Raw genomic sequence first — 18,913 nt, 5'->3', positions numbered from 1 at the left:
ACTGACTGTCGGGTGTTCACTGATACAGACGACACGGACGGCTGGAGTGGTGACCCCACCTGGATGAAGATCCCTCCTGCTGCTGCTGGTGCAGGGGTCCCAGTTGAAGCCCAGGGTCCTGTTGCAGGCAAAGACAATGAGCGCTCAGCTGTTAATTCAAAGGTAAACGGGGCCACTTTGCCGCATGCAATTTTGCCTGAAGCTGGAGAGTTCTGGGAGGCTCAACTGGGACACGTAGCAAACTGGCCCAATCTTCCATCCCACCGTCAGTCTCTCCTCCTCCCCTTATGCCCTCCTTTCACTACCTCCCCTCATCTCTTCCTCTCCTCCTTAACCCCTCCTTACGTCTCCATCTTCGTCTTTCATCTCTACTCCTCTCCCCTGATCTCTCATCCTCATCTCCCCCCCCTCTCCTCTCACGTACTCCTCCCCGCCTCATCTTATCCTCTCCCCTCGTCTCCGCTCCTCTCACCTCTCTTCCTCCTCCTTCCCTCACCCCCCCACGCCTCTCCTCCTCGGTCTTATCCTATTCTCTCCCGTTCCTCTGCCCCTCTCCCCCCTCCTTTCCCTCTCTCCCCATCATCCCCTCCGCTTCTCCGTGGCCCTCTTCTCACCTCCTCGCGCAGGAAGCTGAGGCTGGACTTGCGGCAGGGCTTGACGACGGAGGCGGTGGGCGACCACAGGGACGTGGGCGACTCGGGCCGGCTACCCTCGCCCGAGCTCTCGTCCCTCGGCTCGTCCCGGCCGCGTCCTGCCGGGGCGTCGACGCGCGGAGCGACGCGCGGAGCGACGCGACACGCATTCACAGAGTAAGCTCCAAGACTGTGATGCTGCCTGTGACGCCCGCAGAAGCGGATATCGCAGAGCTACCTCTGAGATCCCTACTACTTCAAGTGACATGTGCTCCACACGCAGTAGAGGGCAGCACTCTCCCACTCACTTGAGAGTAATGCTTGTTGTATGACATTCAAAAACGATATTTGAAATCTCAGAGTTGGAATATAGACATTAAGTGCAGAACCCCAAATTTGTTTGTGCATTTTATTAGTGACCGGGCTAAGACCATCAACTCGCTGCACTTTGAGAACCTGCTGGAATCATGGGCGGCTGACACCTGGATTTAAAGCCTTAGGGGCCATCCATGTAGTACGTATGCAAAAAATCTGTCAAAACTTGACCCCTCCCTGTACGCACGCGTATTATTTACACCCCCCCCCCAACCTGTGTACGTACGCCTGACGCACCCCCACCCCCCCCCCCCGAATCCTATAGAACGCCCGATATTGAATCCATGCAGAAACGATCAAGGATTAATAATATTAACGTGTTTAAGCAAACAGATAGTCCACCGCCGGACTATCTAACTCATACTCTTTGGTTATTTCGGTAAAGTCATGTAGGTCTCAAAGTAAAATAAAAATAATCCAGCAGTGCTGTTCCACTGCTGAGGACGACCGCTTGTGCTGCGATCGAAACGTCGTGATAAATTATTTTTTATTTTATTTTATACCCACATGACTTTACCGAAAGAACCAAAGAGTATGGATTCCTGCAGTCACGAAAGCTTCAAATCAATATCGAACTCATTTGAAGGCCAATGTAGACAAATTATTATCGAGGCTTCACCCTCCCACCCATTTCCTATGCGTACGTACATTGTTAGTAAACCCCTCTATACGCAAGTGTACGCATTTGGGTTAACCCCCCCTCCCCCCTCCATGCGTACGTACTAAATGGATGGTCCCTTAGCGGTGATGGCACACAATGGCCTACTCTTGCGAATTACGTCAGGGAATCTTTCACGTCCGCTGCGAAGCAGACGGCGCGTAGCGTTCTTACAACGATTGTGACACCGCAGTATTAACCAGGGCGGATTGATTTGAACCGCGAACCACTGCGACGAGCGGCGAAACGCGCTACCGCTGGGTCAGCTCACCGCCCCCCGCAATGACTCGACTCGAAATCGCAAAGCCACCACGGCCACAGCTGTTGATGCCACTGCACCTCCTCCTCCTCCTGGCTACCGACGCTTCCTGCCCTCCGCAGCTGCTGCACGGTCTCCAAGATCTTCCCCGACAGTCCCCCGACATCGTCTCTTTGAATCACACAGAGGCTCACAAACTCCACAGAGACCCCACAGGTCTACCCTAAATGGATCCTACCATCTGGCATCGGGATTCCTCTGGGTCACCGGACTCGTGGAGACGACCCCAAAGACACGGTACACAAACGATTCAATGAGCAACTGCATTAGTTAACTGGCACATTGATTTAATTGGCAGCTGCCCCTGGCAGAGTCACCGTGTGGTCCGAGCTGTTGATCGTCGTCGTCGTCGTCCCGCGAGTCTCGCACATCGTCGACGTCCGAATCCGACGTCTCCAGCTCGTCGCCAGCCGCGGCGGCGATGGGAGTCGCGCGGTCTTCCTCCTCCTCCCCCAGCGCCGGGTGAACCGTCGCCACTTGCGTCCGAGGACCCAGCACCGGCCTGGAGGGCGCAAGCGAGGGGCGGAAGGGCACGGTCGCACGCACCGCACGGCTGGAGATGGACCCTCGGTGGGCCGGGCCACGATGAATGGGCCCCCAGTCCACAGAGGATGCGCCTGGCCTCGTCGGTGCCACGCCGATGATAATAATGAATCATGATGATAATGCGCAATTTGCAACGTGCGCAGTTGGCTCACTCTCAAGAGAGGGTATGAATCGGAGATGCGGGAATCCAGAGACGAGCAGGAAGGCTGCCAGATACCGGTGCCGGAAATTGCCCAAGCTCTGTGGGGTCCAATATGGGGATGTTTGTCCAACACCACTGACGAGTGTTTATACGCGCGGGAGGGGAAACCGAAGCACCCGGAGTAAACCCAAGCGTGCGAGGTTGGGCAAACCTCCATCCCCGTACAGATGGAATAAAGATGGCAAGGCCGGGAGATGGTGACCTCGACGCCCACCGGTCGGGAGTTTCACGAATGCGCTTGATCCACCGACCCTCTCCGCCTGCACAGGGCTGCAATACAGCCAACGTGCAGCACAGCCACCAGCGCCGGTGTTGGAAACTTCAGTGCGGCGCACCCGGACTCACCCTGCCGATTTGTGGCGTGCGAGCGCGACGCGCTGGGCGGCGGCGAGGGGAGGAGGCGGCGGGGTGTCAGAGGAGCCGTGGTATCCGGTGTCCGTGCTGCCCCCCTTCTCCGATGATCGCTGCGCCACCCCCACCTTCACCCGCGCCGACCCCACCACCGTGTCCTGCCGCACCGACATGACACGACACTTTGGCATCCCACTGATCCCAAAAATCCCACCAATAGCACCGATATTTATGATCCCACTGTTCCCACTGATCCCACCAATAACACCGATCCCACCAATAACATCGATCTGACTGATCCCACTGATTACAACGATCCCACTGATCCCACCTCAAACATATGAAAAGATACCCCCAGTGGCAGCTGTCCCTGTACGGCACAGAAGGAGCCGATGTCGCTACATGTAATCGAGTAATCGATCACACGAGCAATCCCAATCAAGTAATTTGCAGGTACTTTTAGAATTTGGCAATTTGGACCCTGACGCTGGCACACTATGTCCTACCCATTTCGACTTACTGCGGCGTATTCGTGTTTGTTAATACACGCGACCACAGCCGTAACCAACGACGGGCCTGTTCGGATTCGAGCTGCGAACCTCCGGAACGAGAGGAGAGCGCGCTGCCGCGGGGCAGTGACGATAGCGCGGGCGACACTGGTACCTGCTGCGCAGGGCTGGCGGCGGGCCGCAGGCCGTGCCGGCGCTCCAGCAGCCACAGGCTGGTGAGGAGGGCCGCCGTGGACGTCCGAACCCTCATGACCGCGCCGTCCCCTCCTTTGGCGCGGTGTCCCGGCGTGGCCCGGCGCCGATCAGCCCAGCGCACCATCCACTCCAGCAGCTTCCCCTCCGCGCTGCCCATCCTCTCCCTCACCTGCGGTGGAGCGAGGCAACAAGGTGAGGCTCATGCCACGCACTACCTGCTTACCGCGGGCATCCTGGGGAGCAGAAGGAGGTCATCTCGCCCAGCGCTCTCGCTGATATACCGTGCGCCTTGCTGTCTGCTGACACAATCGAGCACTTGTTCTCACAAGGTTTCGCGTGCGCCGCTTACCGTGGGCACATTCAGCAGTTGGAATAGTCTAGCCGAAAGTTCGACCGAGCCGCTATCTCTGCCGCGCAGTCTCATCAGGGCCTGCGGCCATCCTGCCACCAACGCTCCCAATATTATCGCTCATCAAGCACTTACGAGCGGGGGAATCTTCCGAACTTGTTCTCCGCGTTAAACGGACACGGGCATCGCTCGGCACGAGCGCTCACCTCCTGCAATCCAGCCGCTCCTTCAGGGGACTTTCCCGCCGCGTGGGTCAGCCGAGGGTGGCGTCCCCAACCGCCAGCGCTGCTCGACTCGAGCCACAAGCCCTCCGACTCGTCCACCGGGAGTCGTCCCGCATCCGCCTGCGCCTGCCGTCGCGCCCAGAAAAGCCCACCGGTCGGACCCTTCCGCACCGTCTCACCGGCGAGCAGTGCCGGTTTACTCCACGCGACCTGGAAGAGCTTTGGGGGCGGGGGGCCGAAGGGGCCGACCCTCGCGAACGGTGCCTCCAGGCCGACCTCTGCCGCGCCGGCTGCCCTCGGTACGGGATGTTCTTGAGCCGTGCCCGCGCTCCAGCTTACGCGAGACCGGTTCCCGCTCGTGCCGCTCTCCGGACGGAGTTCCGCGTAGAGGCTGGCAAGTGCCGGGTAGAGCGTGCCGGCTTCAAACGGAGGCTTCTCGTCGAGCGCGGCAGCAGCACCGCCGGTCCCCGCGATCGCCCGGCCGCGCTTGCGCTCCCGCGCCGCCGGGAGGCTGTTAGTTCGTGCCAGCGGCCGGTGGGCGCCGCCGTGCCGCTCCACCCAGCGCTTCAGCATCGCCTGCGCCTCAAACGCCAGCGACGTGAGCTCGCGCCGCCGCAGCAGCTCGGTGAACGGCGCCAGCAGCGGCACCGAGTCGGCTGCCCCGCCATCTTGCCCGGCGCCGCCCGCCAAGTCCCGCTCGAGCATGTAGCCCAGGAAGAGGTCGAGGAAGTCCAGGTACTCGTCGTCCTCCAGCTCGAACTCCCAGCTCCCGACAGGCGGCAGTGACGCCGCCGCTGATGCCGCCGCCGCCGCCGCTGCCGCCGCTCCCTCTCTGCCAGTGCCGTGCACCGGATCAGTGCCGGCGTTTCCGGCTACAACGCGGCTCCCGGAATCGGACCACTCGTCGCGGAACGGCGATTTGCTGTCACCACCGCTCGCCCGTCTCCTCCTCCCTCCGGCGCCCACCCGCTCGTCCAGCGACAATCCCTTCCTCACTCGCGTCTTCCCCAACGGCTCCGCCGCGGCCACCGGCGTCGTCGCCCCGGCCGACGAGGGCGACGACGCCGGCAGTGGCGCCTTGCTCCCCGACAAACCCCTGCCCGGCACGGTGCCGTGCCGCACGAGCGAATCGGAGAAACACCGAACCGCCGGCCGCTTTCTGCTCGCGTCTGGATCCGGGGCCCCCAGCGCCGCCGCCGCCGCCGCCGGCGGCTCGTCCGCATTGCCGGCGCTTTCCGAGTCGGCCGACCCGGAGCGCAACAGCGGACGAAACCTGGCGGCGGACACCGAGGCGTCATCGTAGTCGTCCCCGTGGTCGTTGTTGGAGGCGGGCTCCCAGATGTGGGCGAGCACGGTGCCCATGGTGCGAGCGACGCGCGCCAGGAAGCGATCGCGGCGTTCCTGCTGCTCGTCCAGACACAGGGACACGCTCTGCTGCTCCGCTGAGCCCTCCTCTGCATCTGCACGACAGTGACAAGAGCCATCATCATCGTCGTCGTCACCATCACAATACTTCACAATACGTAACGATGATAATAATAATGACGATGATGTACAAAGCAGCTCGGACATATGCGCGGAGTGTGTGCCGTGAGTGTGGTGTGTGTGGGATGTGGAGTGTGTGTACTCTGTATGCAGTGTAGCGTATATGTGGTGTGCGTGGTGTGTGGTGAGTGTATGGGTTTAGCCTGGCACAAGTACCCTGGTGACGTCAATGCCACTTAATGGCGAATGGTGGTTGTTGTTGTTGTTGTGTATGTGTTGTCTGTAGTTTGTGTGGTGGGTGTGGTGTGCATGGTGCTTGGGAGCCCAAGCTGCTGTGTTCGTGGTGGTGATGGTGGTGGCCGTCAGCAGGAGCTGCACGCCCCGTACCTTGCACGTTGACGTAGCGCAGGCGCTTGAGCAGCGAGCGGTGTTTGTCCTGCAGTGGCACGCGCACCACCTCCGCGTCCGGGAACGCCTGCGCCAGAATCTCCGCCATCTGGCACCATCGCAGCGCCAGCGGCAACAAACGCGAGCACTACAGTTGAACAGCACCGTACTATTGTCGAACAGCACCATAGATAAATGCACTGGCAAGTGTCCTGCCTCTCCGTCACAGCTCCTCCCGTCCAACCGCTCCCCTCTCACCCTTCCCCTCGCTCCCCTCCCTCGGAACCACCCCTCCCCTTCCACACCATCTCCCCCCACCACCCCCGCCTCCGTGCCGGACCTGTCGTGTGGGGGGCAGCTCTGCGACGAGGCTCAGCACGAGGTCCTGCAGCAGCTCCTCGGCGTGCAGGAAGCGTGCGAAGGGCAGCAGGCGGCACGCCCACGCCAGCGCCGCCTCGCACTGCGCCGTCACCGCGCCGTCGAACGCGAACACCGAGCCGCGCTCCTGCTGAGCGGGCGGCAAAACCGGCGAGAGGTGAGCCGGCGCTGGCCGCGCTCGCAACCCCCCCCGATGTCGACAATTCGTCAAACTAACCGCCGTGCGGGAATTGTAACACGCCTATTAATTAAAGTTCAAGGTTAGGCGGGAGAATTCAGGAATTCACATGCGTCTTTACAGAACTCGCGGTGGCTCAGCTGGGATTGCTGGGCCATTCATGGGAGTAGTTATCACACCATACGGACGTTATAATGATTTCACTGTTGCGTCCGACTCTTTTCACTTTGTAATAACGGGATGCTACATGCCGTGCTGTAACGGTCAGCACGCTGGACTTGCAATCCAGCGGTCGCCGGTTCGATTCCACCTCCCGACGTGTGGCAGTCTAGGCAATGGGAGCGAGTTTTCTCAAACGCCCCCTGATGCCTCTTGTCCACCTAGCAGTATACATGGGTTCAGCACCAGTCAGCCAACGTGTGGTGGGAAAATAAGTGGGTAAAGCCCACCACGTCTGGCCGGCGTTGAAGACGAGGCCAAATACCGCATAGAGGGCAGCTGTTTAAGGCTCCAGTCTCGTGGAGGCCCTTTCCGCCAGTAGTGGAGCGAGCGGGCAATCGACGTGACACGACCTCTCTGACTTGAGAACGAACGGTCGACAGGATGGTCAATCCCACGAGCCTCTCTCCCCACACCTCGATGGCACCGTGCGGCTGGTGGTGCTGTGTGGGAGGAGGTCACCGGCCCGCGTGGTGGTGGTCGTGCTGGTGGTGTTACCTGCACGGTGTGCAGGCTGTCGCGCGCCGCCTGGTACTTGCGGCAGCACTCGGAGAGGCGGTCGCGCATGTGCAGCAGGAAGCAGAGGGCACAGAGCTCACGGAAGCAACCTGGGTCACGTGACGCACACACGCACACAGGGCCGGGGATACGGAGGGAATCCGGCTCAGGTGAAAGTCAACGTCCAAGTGATTCCCTGCTCAAATGAGCATTAAGGCATGAGCGTTCATCTTCTGTTCACAGCCCTGCAGAGCCAGTGGTGGAAATTCTACATTCCTATGGCGGGACAAATCCATCCATAGGCCAGCAACTTTTGACTTCCCCACAACATGGTACTCGTTTCATCGACCCCCAGCCAGGATCTGAACTCGGAACCTTCCGATTGTGAGCCGCTCACTCTACCACTGAGCCACATGGCCGGGTTAAAGTCCAACATCCCATTTAAAAAAAGATGCCTTTACAGATTTTATAGATTCACACGACTGTGATGCAATTGGTTTTGCTCCAATTTCTATTTGCTTCGTTGTTGTGCTTGTTTTTATGTTGCTGCTTATCATCCTTATCTCTAGAGTTCTCACCTGGTTAAACAAATGAACTTGACTTGACAATGCCACTATAATACATCCTTACACGCACAATTCGATTCACAAAGAGATCCGCAGAGAAACTGCGGATCTCTTTGCGAATCGAATCGTGATTCGGAATCGCGAGAATCTATCGAATCACATCCAGAAAAATGGCCGCAGAAATCGTGACCCCAAAATCGTGACCCCAAAATCACGATCCCGAACCGCGACCCCCGACGAATCAAATTGTCGGTGACTGCGAGAACCGTTACCAAGAACGCGCGCCGTCGTGCCCTGCCCCTCGGCCCCCGCTCGCTCGAGCGCAACGCCCCGCATCCTCGTGTACACCAGCAGGGAGGGGGGCAGCGGCTTGGGGGGCGGCCGCCCCTCCTTGGCACGGATCTATCAGGGGAGAACGCACGGCAATAAACGAGATGACGACGACGACGATGGCGCCGCCGCCGCTGCTGCTGATGTTACTGATGAAGACGATAACGCCGCTACTGCCGCTGCCGGTGCAGGCATAGCAATCATAGTGCACCACACCTTGTCCACATCGCACCGCTCGCCCTCTCGCTTTCACTCGTGCACCGCAAACAGCCCGCACCGCACCACCCTCTCTCGGGCACTGCGCCCCACCCAGACCGCAGCGCGCACACACACACTCTCTCTCTCTCTCAGGCAGCAGCGAACCTTGCCCACGGTGCGCCGCACTCTCTGCAGGCGGCGGATGTACCACTGCGCGGCGGGGAGGGAGCAGCGGGACGCGCGCAGCAGTGCCAGCGCCCGCTGCAGCGCGCTCGACGCGCCGTGCCGGGAGCGCTTCTCCTGCGCCAGCGCCGCGTCCTCACCCTCCTGCGCGTCACCGCACCGCACGTTAGCCCTCCGTGTGACCACCGTGACCCCCGGGGTCGGAACGCCGGACACCGGTGCAACAAGAACGTTTTTTGTTTTTGTTTTAACTCTCCCGCTTGTACATCGCCACTTCCAGAAAAATAAATACCGAATAGCAATAGTTTGGAGATTTATAAGGCCCCCTTAAACAATGGATCTCAGAGCACCATGCACACAAAGGATGAAGGAATGAGTGAGAAGTAGCCAGAGAGAGACCAAGGTGAAAAGACAGAGAACTAGAGACAGAGAGGAGGCCGCTGCGTTAAACAACCAGTGGGGCCACCAGCCGGGACTTAGAAGTCTCCATCGACTGTCAGTTCCTGACCTCTAGGAGCAGCGAACTCTGGAGCCTGGGTGCCAGAGGTCATCCCAGGGTCAGAGCCTGGAGTACGGTTACACTCAGTAGGGCGCGATCGGTGCATCTCAAGAGTTTTCAGCAGAGCGTGTGGCCGGATAGTGGAATGTGCGGCTGAATCAAAATACGGTGGAGTGGACAATAACGGTCGGCATGCTCGTCAATAACATTGTGACATTAAAAGGAAAATAAAATAATAAACAAAACTAATATTAATAAAATAATAGACAGACAAAATAAAAGATAGATAAAATGCTAAATAAATAACATAAATAAAATAGCAGATAAATATAATGATAAATAGACTGGATAATAAATAAATAACATGAAAACAATATAATAAATAAATAGAATGATAGCGGGGGAAAATAAGAAATAAAATACTAAATAAATGGAATTAGAAATAAAACAGTGAATAAATAAAATGATAAATAAATGTGGCGAATGAAAAACGTAATAAATAAAATAAAATGGTCGATATATAAAATGACAGATAGGTAAAATAACAAATATTACATTAGCTATGTGGGGAAATAAATAAATAAATATAATAGCAAATAACAGGCATCGTTTTGAGCGATGGCCCTTTTGCACAGATGCTGAGCATCTGTTCTCCGTGCCTGTGTGCACCCGCTGCCAACACGGTCCCGGACCGAGCGCAAGCACCTGGAGCTCGACGCCGAGCTGCGGGCAGTACAGCGGCGGCGCCGGCAGGTAGAGGCCCGGCGGCACCAGCCCGGCCAGGCAGCCTCCCCCGGCGCGCTCCCGGGCCGCCTCCACGGCGCCGGCGAGCGCGGGACCCAGCGCGTCCACCCCGGCCATGGCGGCCGCGTGCAGCATCTCGCGCAGCGCGGCCAGCAGAGCGTCCGGGGCATCGTCCTCTCCCTCCTCGTCGGCAGCGCCGGCGGCAGCGCCAGCGGCGGAGTCTGCGAGCGGTGGGTGTGTAAAGGTTCACGGCGCCGCCCCCCAACCGCCAGTGGCACACGTACAGTCATAGCTACCATTACGTGTACCGTCACGTGTACCGTCACGTCTACCATTCCGCGTACCGTCACATGTACAGTAACACCTACCAATGCCTGTACCGTCACATGTACTGTCACGTGTACGGAGACATCTACCAATACCTAGAGAGTCACATGCACCTCTCACATGTGTGGGTTTTCTCCAGGTGGTCAGGTTTCCTCCCACGTGAACACTTATTAATTGACCTATTAATATATAGTGTCGGCACTGGCTCATTGCGTGGCTGCTACTGCCTTCCTGCTCGACATCATCACCGGGGGCGTGGTGGCGCAGACTTTCCAATTTCGACCACCAGCCCCGCGGACAGAAACCACCGCCGCCGATGCGGCGCTTACCGGACGCGGTGCCGGCTGTTCCATCGGCCGCCCGGGCTCCGTCCGGGTCCATCTGCGGCGCCGTTAAAGGCGTCTGCAGCAGCGCCTGCAGCTTCTCCTGCAAAATCCTCGCGGGGCGGAGGTCGTCGGGGAGTTGCAGCGATGCCCACGGTGGCCTAAGAGAGCAAATGCACGACAAGGGGCCTCATTGGAAAGGCCATCTCCAAAACGTGTTTGGATCATCTTTACGAGCGTTATCTTTCCCCACCCCCTCCACTTGTGACAGACACAGACGGATGGATGGGCAGAGTTCATGCATTCATGATTTCAACATTAGTTGAAAAAGCATTAAAAAAATCCGCCACTATTCATCGAACTGAGTTTCGGGTTTCAAGTTGATTCTGTCTCATTTTCAAGAGTAAGTGACCTCGGTCACCACAATGCCAACAGCCAAACGAACAAAAAAAATCTAACGCACGAGGAGAGACTTGCGCAACCCGAACTCAACTCACCCCGCGGGATCAGCGCCAGCTAGACTGCCGTTGTGGCGGCGGTGGAGGTGGCGGCTGTGGTGGTGGTGGTGGTGGTCGTGCGAGCGGTACGCCAGGCCGACGGCCACCGCCGTCTTCCAGTCACCGAGCGTGCGCGCAAGCCACACGGCCTCCGTGTGGAGCCCCGCCACGAGCAGCAGCTCCAGCGCGTACTCGGGGCTCCAGGCCGACGACACGCGCTGGGCCCGGGCGCTCGCGCTCACGCCGGCACGGCTCACCGGCAGCAAGCGCCACCGCGGGGAAGGAGCTGCCGGCGGTACAAGCGACCGTCAGCAGCAGCAGCAGCAACATCAGCAGCATCATGAGCAGCAGAATCACCAGTAGCATCAGCACACGCAATCTCGCACTGGAACCGACTCACATTGTTATCATCATCATGCTTATCATAGTCTCACCATCGTCAAAATCACAGCCATTTTCAGCATCAGCATCAGCAGCGTTACCACTCCGCTCGGTTCCCACTGCGCTACGTGCATTACGCATGATTGCTCTGAATTGTGAAGAGCGACGGACAGGGTGTTTGCCGCAGCCCCGTACCTGCCGTCGTGTGCAGCGGTGGCAGCGTCTGCACGCTGTGCGGGGGGAACACGTAGAGTGCACGATTGGTGAAGTATGCCGCCATGAACCGGCCCATGGAGCGAACCACAGCCAGCGCCGCCCGCTCACAAATCCCCGGCGCTGCGGGCGAGGCGAGCAGCACGAGGCGGCGGTTAGCGACGCGGACCACACCGCCTTCATCGTGCACCGCACCGACCATAATAGTGCTCGCTAACAGCACTTACACACAACAGGCTCTTAAAGCTACACAGGAGATCTTTATCTTTGTATGTGTCTCGGATGTGTGTGAGTCACCTGTGTCGGTGTGCGGGTGCAGGAGGCGTGCGGCCATGCGGTCGCACAGGCAGAGTGCGGGGAGCAGGTGGAGCGCGCGCAGGTGAGCGTAGAGCAGCGACAGGCAGTGCCGCGTCTGCAGGTGAGCGCCACGCCTCCCCCCTGCCGCAAAACCATCGCCACCGTTTACACCGCGATGCCACTCACCGTGATGCGACTCGCCGTGGCGGTGACAGTTTGGTGCACATCGGCCGTCACCGATCCCGCAAAACGGTGCTTACGATCGCCAAGCCGCAGGCCCGACGGCCGCGGCTCCGGTTCCGTACCTGAGTCGGTCTCTTCCAGAACCGCCCTCCGCCAGGTGTGCACTGCCTCGTGGTATGAGCCGCTCAGGTATAGTTCCTCTCCTGCGCGCCAAACACACAGATGCCCCACCCACCCCCGCCCCCAAGAGCTAACACAGGTAACTCAAACACAGGTGGCACACACACACACCAACACGGCTAACACAGACATGCTGGGTTTCATTGCATTACGCAGTGCACTCGCCACAACAATACCGCTCCCGACTGGGTAACACACACCGTACGTAGCCAACCGTGCTAATCGGAGGTGCGGGGGAAGGACAACAAACGAAACACAAAAAGCAGTTCTCAAGAAATGAGATTTCAATCGAGATTAAAAAACTATCAAGTTGGTGGAGGTGGTACAAGTAATGGTAGTAATAGTGATAATGCTGCTGATGATGATGGTGGTGGGTTTAGTGGTGGAAATTGTTGCGAATTATATTGATACATATTAAGACGGGCGTGGTGGTAACAATGGTGGCGATGCCACTGCTGATAATGATGGCAGTGGTGATGGTGCCGCTACCGATGAGCAAGATGGCAGTGATGGTGGAAAGTTGTGACCATGCTGTACTATCGGTGGTGCTGATGGTCATGATAATGACGATGCCATCACTGCTTCCGATGGCATCGCCGGCCCGGCACAGTAGACGCACCGGCGATGTCAAGCAACGGTTTCTGCCGTGGAAAGCTCCCGTCCACGCACTGCAGGTGTGCCTGCACTGCCGCAGCGATACGCGAGGCCACCAGCCGCTCCTGAGCTGCCCCGTCGTCACAGTCATCAGCACCGTGCCGCCACTGCAGCTGCTGCTGGAACTGCAAAACGTGTCTGTACAGCAGCCTCCAGCAGGTGACGAGCCTGGACGCGCACAGAGACAGCGAAGCCCCTGCGATGAACTCAACGGGAACCTACTGTCAGGAACACGTCAATGGAGACGGTACACGAGAATTTGTTGCCGGCTCCGGCAGAGATGCGCGCACCTGTCGCAATTGCAAACGAGATGTTAATACCTCTGAAGGGAATGTCCGCGTAAAATATTTGAATACAAACATTTACACCCTGAGCCTGCCTGTATCGGTGATTTTCTTACGGGCAGCCCTGGGAAGAATTAAAATCGGGAAATTAATGCGGTAGTGAGATATATTGTTCAACTTACCTATGAGTGAGCTGCAATGATAAGCATTGATAATTATTAAGAATAATTACCGTGTTCGATGCTGGTAGATGTGACAATTTAATTCGTTTGGCTGTCAGGTGGTGGATGGTTTGAACGACATAAATTTGGCCAGATCACATCCGTGGCCTAACCAAGGAATCAAATATGAATCATAATGATGGCCGCAAAAAGCCAACGTGTTCAGTGCAAATTGTTTAACCATGTAAGAACTGGGTGGGTAAAGGAAGTGTGGAAGGGTGAAAGGTGGGGAGGAATGTACAGGACTGATCTGGACATCACTCTCCACCACTGATATTAGCCGTGGCCAGGACTGGAATTCAAGGCACGGGATTCATAGGGCAGTGGCTCAACCACTGCGTCACAGCTACCGCCCCTGTCGAGAGAAATAGAGTTGTTTATGTCTCGTGAATATTATTTATATGTTTCCTTATGTGGTCAAAGACTCGAGTGAAGCAACTTCAGAAGCAGTAGAAGATACGCAGACACAGAGACACGCAGACACAGAGACACGCAGACACGGAGACACGCAGACACGGAGACACGCGGAAATACAGCCGCCACGTCGCTCAGCGAGTGGTAACCGGATATTCCCGTTACGCACCTGTGTGCCGGCCGGCTACTCTCTCTGCCGGCGCTGCGTGCGGGGAGGTGCAGGACGGACCTGAGCCACTCCGGCCCCACCACCGTGACCCGCCTGGAAAAAGTCGGCGCCACCCGCCGGTCTGCTGCTGCCGGTGCATGGCACAACGCGTAGAGCTCCGCACCAGTGCCAAGCCCCTCTCGTACGGAATCTGCCATCGCTTCTTCCATCGCCACCTCCGCTGGCACTTCATCGTCCTCACCGGGAGGCTCTACCGGTGGCGCAAGGCACGGTTCGGGAAGCGGCGGGTGGACCGGCGGATCTGGCGCCGGTGCCAGCACCAGCCCGCACGCGCGGTCGAGCCACGCCTCGGCGAAGGACAGCAAGGAAAGAGCGGCGAGCAGCGACCGCAGGCGCGAGCGAGTGTCGCCGGTGTCGGCGCGCCCGCCCAGCAGCGCCGCTGCCACCTCCAGGCTCAGCCGAGCGCCGTACGGAAGGGCCCGGCGGTGCCGGCGCCGGCGGTGACTGCAGTGGAGAGACAGGGGGAGGGGCTCGCCGGGCCAACAGAGCACCAGTGCGCAGCGCCGGAAGAGCTGCAGCACCGCGAAGGGCCAGGGGTCGCGGCGCATGGAGCGTGACGCGGCTCTGCCGGCGGGGCCGGCGCTGCCGCGGGGCCGATCGGAGAACTGCAGCAGCACCGACAGGCGAGCCACGCACTTTACGGTGAAGGTCATCCAGGTGTCCCAGAAGTCGACATCCCTGGACAGCAAGGTGCAGAGACAAAGACATGCGGGAGATTTTGTTTACATGTATGCTTAAGAAAATATATATAATTTTGATAATTTACAGGGATCGGTATGCTAGACAGGAGCTGGCTTAATTGCCACGCTGGTGAGTGCGGCCTGATGAAAGGGAGCCGTCCCTGGAATTGAAGCACAGTACGCTAACCACGGCGCTACCGCACAAACCCACACGTACACACTTCATTGATCAAGAGCCAAAACTAAATAACACCAACGTGTCTGCTAATCGCTAACTGCCCGGAGGAAGCGCCCCCCCCTCACCTGAGGGTGAGCAGCAGGTGCCACGCGACGAGCAGCCGGCGCTGAGCGAACGAGAGCCGGGCCGAGAGATCCGCGCCGCCCGTGATGGTGCCGCCCGCCGCCGTCAATTCCATCTCCCCCTCGGCGGTCCGGGATTCCTCGTGCATCCCCGCAAACTCCACGCGGCCGTGCTCCATGCGCACGTACGGGTGGGGGTCGGGGCCCCCCCCTCCTCCCGCATCCCCCGCCCCCCCTTCCTCTTCGTCCGAAAGGTCGTCGTAGAGGTCGTCGCCCTAGCGACCGGCGGACAGTGTTAAAAGGAGAGCCGGGGCGACGAAGTGGATAATAGTTTATTGAGGCGCGAAAACTTGGAATCGTAATTGACTACTTCCTTTGTGGTTCACTAATACAATAGGGCCCCTTGAGAAATAGCGGTTGCCCCTACATCCTGCCTCCTGAAGGTGGGAAACCCCCTAAAAACGCCCTCGAAGCCCATCATCCATCCATGATCGACAATATCGGTACCACTTTGTGGGGAAATCAACAGTGGTTGTCCTATCGATATGCTTGTCCCCGCCATATGAACGTGTAATTTACACTGCTGGCTAAGGGCTGTATACGGGAGATGAGCACCAATGCCTCAGTGTCTGTTTGAGCAGCAGGAAATCGCTCTGGCTTTGTACTTTATAATAACCAATGATCATAATTATTATTGAGAGAAACGACCGATTCAAAACGGAGAGGGCGCTGAGCTAGCGAAGCGGGTCACGAGAGTCGTGGTCGTAGTTTGGTGGCGGGGGGCTGCTCACCTGCAGAGCTCGGTGGCCCCTATAGGGCCACTCGTCGGGGTCTTGCTGCAGAAAGGGGGGCGGCGGTAGTGGCGGCGGCGCCGCCGCGGCGTCCGCCGTCACCGTCTCATCGGGGGGCGGCGCGCCCAGCACCGAGAGGCTCCGTAGCAGCACCGCCTCGCCAGGAAGCTGTCAGGGGCATCGTCGTCACCGTTAGCCACGATCCATCTGCTGCTGGATGAAAGCCTACTCTAGAGTGAGTGTGCTCATCTGGTGAGTGTGTCTATCTGGTGAGCGCGACTGCGGTGAGCCTGGTGAATGTCACTGCAGTGTGCCCGGTGAGGGTGAAGAGCGGTGCGGAAGCTCCGCGCCGCCGCACCCGCGATGCCGCCAGGCCGATGCGGACGTCCTCGAGCGTGCGGTGGACGTCCTCCAGCGCAGCCTGCACCAGCCTCGCCGACGCCAGTTCACCGCCCAAACGCATCACCGTCACCACGTACCCTGCGGCACACCACAAAGCTCACCACTCACCGCCCAAACGCATCGCCGTCACCACGTACCCCGAGATGAGCGGGGCGAGGCAGGAGAGTGCGTGCGGGAGAGCCGAGTGAGACGGCGCCCGTACCATCGGACGCAAGCAGGAAGGGCAGCCGGGGGTGCGCGCTCACGGAGAACCGCTGGCGCAGGGCGTCCGCCTCGGAGGCGGCCGAGCCGTGCGACGCCGTCGCGTCGGCACTACCACTTGCACTTTCACGCGCGGAGAGGAGAGGGGAAGGAGAGAGTGGAGTGGTCCAGGTGTCAGGGATGCTGAGCCGGCACCACTGAGATCTACTGAGATCCTGGGTTCATATCCTGGGTTCATATCCAGGGTTCAGCTGCCCATCATTGAACCGGGTTCTCGAGTGTGGCAAGAGGATGGTCTCAGTCTGAACCATAGACTACAGAGAAACCCAGTGGCTTACATTGAAATCCACAGACTACATAGAGAGGTTCTTGAAGTGACGGAAGTGACTTCGTGGAATAAAGCCAGAAACACAGCATTTCCAGGTTGAAAATATCCCCTTTGCAGTGGTAGGCCTCAGTTATCCATCGAACAGCCCTGCGTTGGTAAGGAGTGCTGCATCACAGGCTCTTTATAAATGGCGATGTTTGGATCACGGCTGATGACGACGAAGACCTCACCTGTACGTGACGAGGGGGTGGAGAGGGATGAAGAGGGCCGGACCGAACTCCACTGAGCAGCCGTGCGTGGAGAGCGAGAGGGGCTCCCCGAGGCGAGACACGAGCAGCAGAGCGCCGCGCTTGAGCATGCACGCGAGCAGCGCGTCCCCGCTCAGCCAGCTCGCGTCGCTCACCCAGTACGACCTGAGGCGAGGGGCGGCACGGGGAGGCATGACACGGGGAAGGGGCGACGCGCCGATGGGCGACGCGGTCAGGAGTTAACAGCTCGCATCGCCCACCTAGCACAACCAGCGGGCGCCCGCAGTCAGCCTTCTGTGTGTCCACCTTCACTGACTCTCACGGTCGATCCTCACAGCATCATACGGTTGACCCTCAACTTGTGATGTGTCCACCTTCACTGTGTCAATCGTTCCTATGTCAACCCACTCTCTTTGACCCTGCCCCGACCCCCGCTCTCCGATGTCAACCTTCAGAGCCGGATCAACCCCTCCCGATCCAACGCTCCGAGTGTCCGCCCGCCCGCCCTCCGTGTCGACCCTCCCGGCCGTATTTCAGTTCCACGGTGAAGTCAGCGGCGGACGCGGGGGCGAGCTGGCTTCTCGGCGGCTCAGGGCGCGCCGTCGTCCGCGGCACGGGATGGCACGTGGGCGGTGACGGCACCGGTAGTCGGGCGGGCGGGCGGGCGGGCGGGTGGGCAGGCGGGCAGCACCGCACCTGATGAACTTGGGCAGCAGGGTGGGGCCGCGGAAGCCGCAGCCCTGCAGGTGGGAGGACACCGAGACGCCGCCCGTCGCAGACGTGAACAGCACCTGGGTGGCCTGCGTGGCAGGGACGAGGATTTACGTTGATTTTGTTCAAGCGGGTGAGGCCACAGGAGGCCGGGACAGAGTCTCATTTGCAAGAATGAGTGACCTGGGGTCATCAAAATGAAAAAAAAAAAACTATGCCAGTACAGCAAATCAAGCAAATAGAAATTGGAACAAATGGAACAAAAATATTGTACAAACGTAGATCGATGTTAAATCAAATATTCCCTTGAGCGCAAGTTGGCCAGGATAGATTTGTATTGACTGATCATAATACAATTACAATTATGTTACGTAACATGAAACGGATATTGGGAGACTTTCGTATAAAATGTAAATAGGCAAGGATATACGAGTTAAATGCAGTTGCAAGTGAAGTGATCTGCAACACGGCAGTGAGCTAACTTAAGGGCTTTGAATGAGATATTAGAGCCCATTTCACGAACCCTTGATCTGATTAGCAAAGTACATGGTACTTAAGGGATTGAGAGGGCAAATGTTAATAGAAGACATGAGGCACTCACACTCAAGCACATGCACAGACATACACACACATACGTATACAACAAGACAACCAGTGACGTTACCACGGCACTTGTGCCATGCTAGGTGCACCTTATACAAAGACAAAGATCCCCCATATAGCCTTGACAGACTGTTGGGGCAAGTGCTGTCAGCGAGCAACTATGAAGGCCGGCACGACACATAAGGGGGTGGGTGGCCAGCACCACGTTCGGCCACCTTTGTCTCCTGGGTGGTGATGTTTGCACACCGTACAAGGTACTCATTTGAGGCTGAGTTGACCGAGGCAAGGCCGAGGAATGGTTCAGCTTATACACATACACACATGCTTTCAAGCACAGAACTACACAAACGTGCGCATCTATACAAATATTGTAGCTGAGTGCAAGATCCAGCAGTGGACAGATCACTGCCGACGATGGCGG

General features: G+C 58.3%; 1 protein-coding gene across 3 annotated transcripts in view; it reads right to left on the bottom strand.

Moving 5' to 3' along the window:
- CPLANE1 (ciliogenesis and planar polarity effector complex subunit 1) overlaps positions 1 to 18,913 on the bottom strand; it is a 49,133-nt gene that overhangs the window by 24,262 nt on the left and 5,958 nt on the right. For 2 of the 3 annotated variants that reach the window (XM_076073935.1, XM_076073934.1), the window contains exons 8-32: positions 17,875 to 17,978; positions 17,161 to 17,343; positions 16,604 to 16,725; positions 16,358 to 16,479; positions 16,000 to 16,167; positions 15,212 to 15,483; positions 14,169 to 14,906; positions 13,046 to 13,248; positions 12,369 to 12,449; positions 12,064 to 12,204; positions 11,749 to 11,889; positions 11,173 to 11,458; positions 10,682 to 10,836; positions 9,987 to 10,246; positions 8,765 to 8,926; positions 8,344 to 8,473; positions 7,506 to 7,615; positions 6,573 to 6,740; positions 6,233 to 6,341; positions 4,343 to 5,820; positions 3,747 to 3,956; positions 3,078 to 3,241; positions 2,302 to 2,486; positions 615 to 751; positions 60 to 118 (exon numbers count right to left, since the gene is read on the bottom strand). In XM_076073935.1, coding sequence (XP_075930050.1) covers positions 60 to 118; positions 615 to 751; positions 2,302 to 2,486; positions 3,078 to 3,241; positions 3,747 to 3,956; positions 4,343 to 5,820; positions 6,233 to 6,341; positions 6,573 to 6,740; positions 7,506 to 7,615; positions 8,344 to 8,473; positions 8,765 to 8,926; positions 9,987 to 10,246; positions 10,682 to 10,836; positions 11,173 to 11,458; positions 11,749 to 11,889; positions 12,064 to 12,204; positions 12,369 to 12,449; positions 13,046 to 13,248; positions 14,169 to 14,906; positions 15,212 to 15,483; positions 16,000 to 16,167; positions 16,358 to 16,479; positions 16,604 to 16,725; positions 17,161 to 17,343; positions 17,875 to 17,978 — 5,888 coding nt within the window. The remainder of the gene's footprint in view (positions 1 to 59; positions 119 to 614; positions 752 to 2,301; positions 2,487 to 3,077; positions 3,242 to 3,746; positions 3,957 to 4,342; positions 5,821 to 6,232; positions 6,342 to 6,572; positions 6,741 to 7,505; positions 7,616 to 8,343; positions 8,474 to 8,764; positions 8,927 to 9,986; positions 10,247 to 10,681; positions 10,837 to 11,172; positions 11,459 to 11,748; positions 11,890 to 12,063; positions 12,205 to 12,368; positions 12,450 to 13,045; positions 13,249 to 14,168; positions 14,907 to 15,211; positions 15,484 to 15,999; positions 16,168 to 16,357; positions 16,480 to 16,603; positions 16,726 to 17,160; positions 17,344 to 17,874; positions 17,979 to 18,913) is intronic. The other variant, XM_076073936.1, reaches the window with a different exon arrangement.

The sequence above is a fragment of the Petromyzon marinus genome, chromosome 44 (genome assembly GCF_048934315.1).
Source record: "Petromyzon marinus isolate PM22_M1 ecotype Great Lakes invasive population chromosome 44, UKy_Petmar_22M1.pri1.0, whole genome shotgun sequence".
In the NCBI taxonomy this organism is placed as follows: domain Eukaryota; kingdom Metazoa; phylum Chordata; class Hyperoartia; order Petromyzontiformes; family Petromyzontidae; genus Petromyzon; species Petromyzon marinus.
This window is presented reverse-complemented; position numbering and strand designations above follow the sequence as displayed.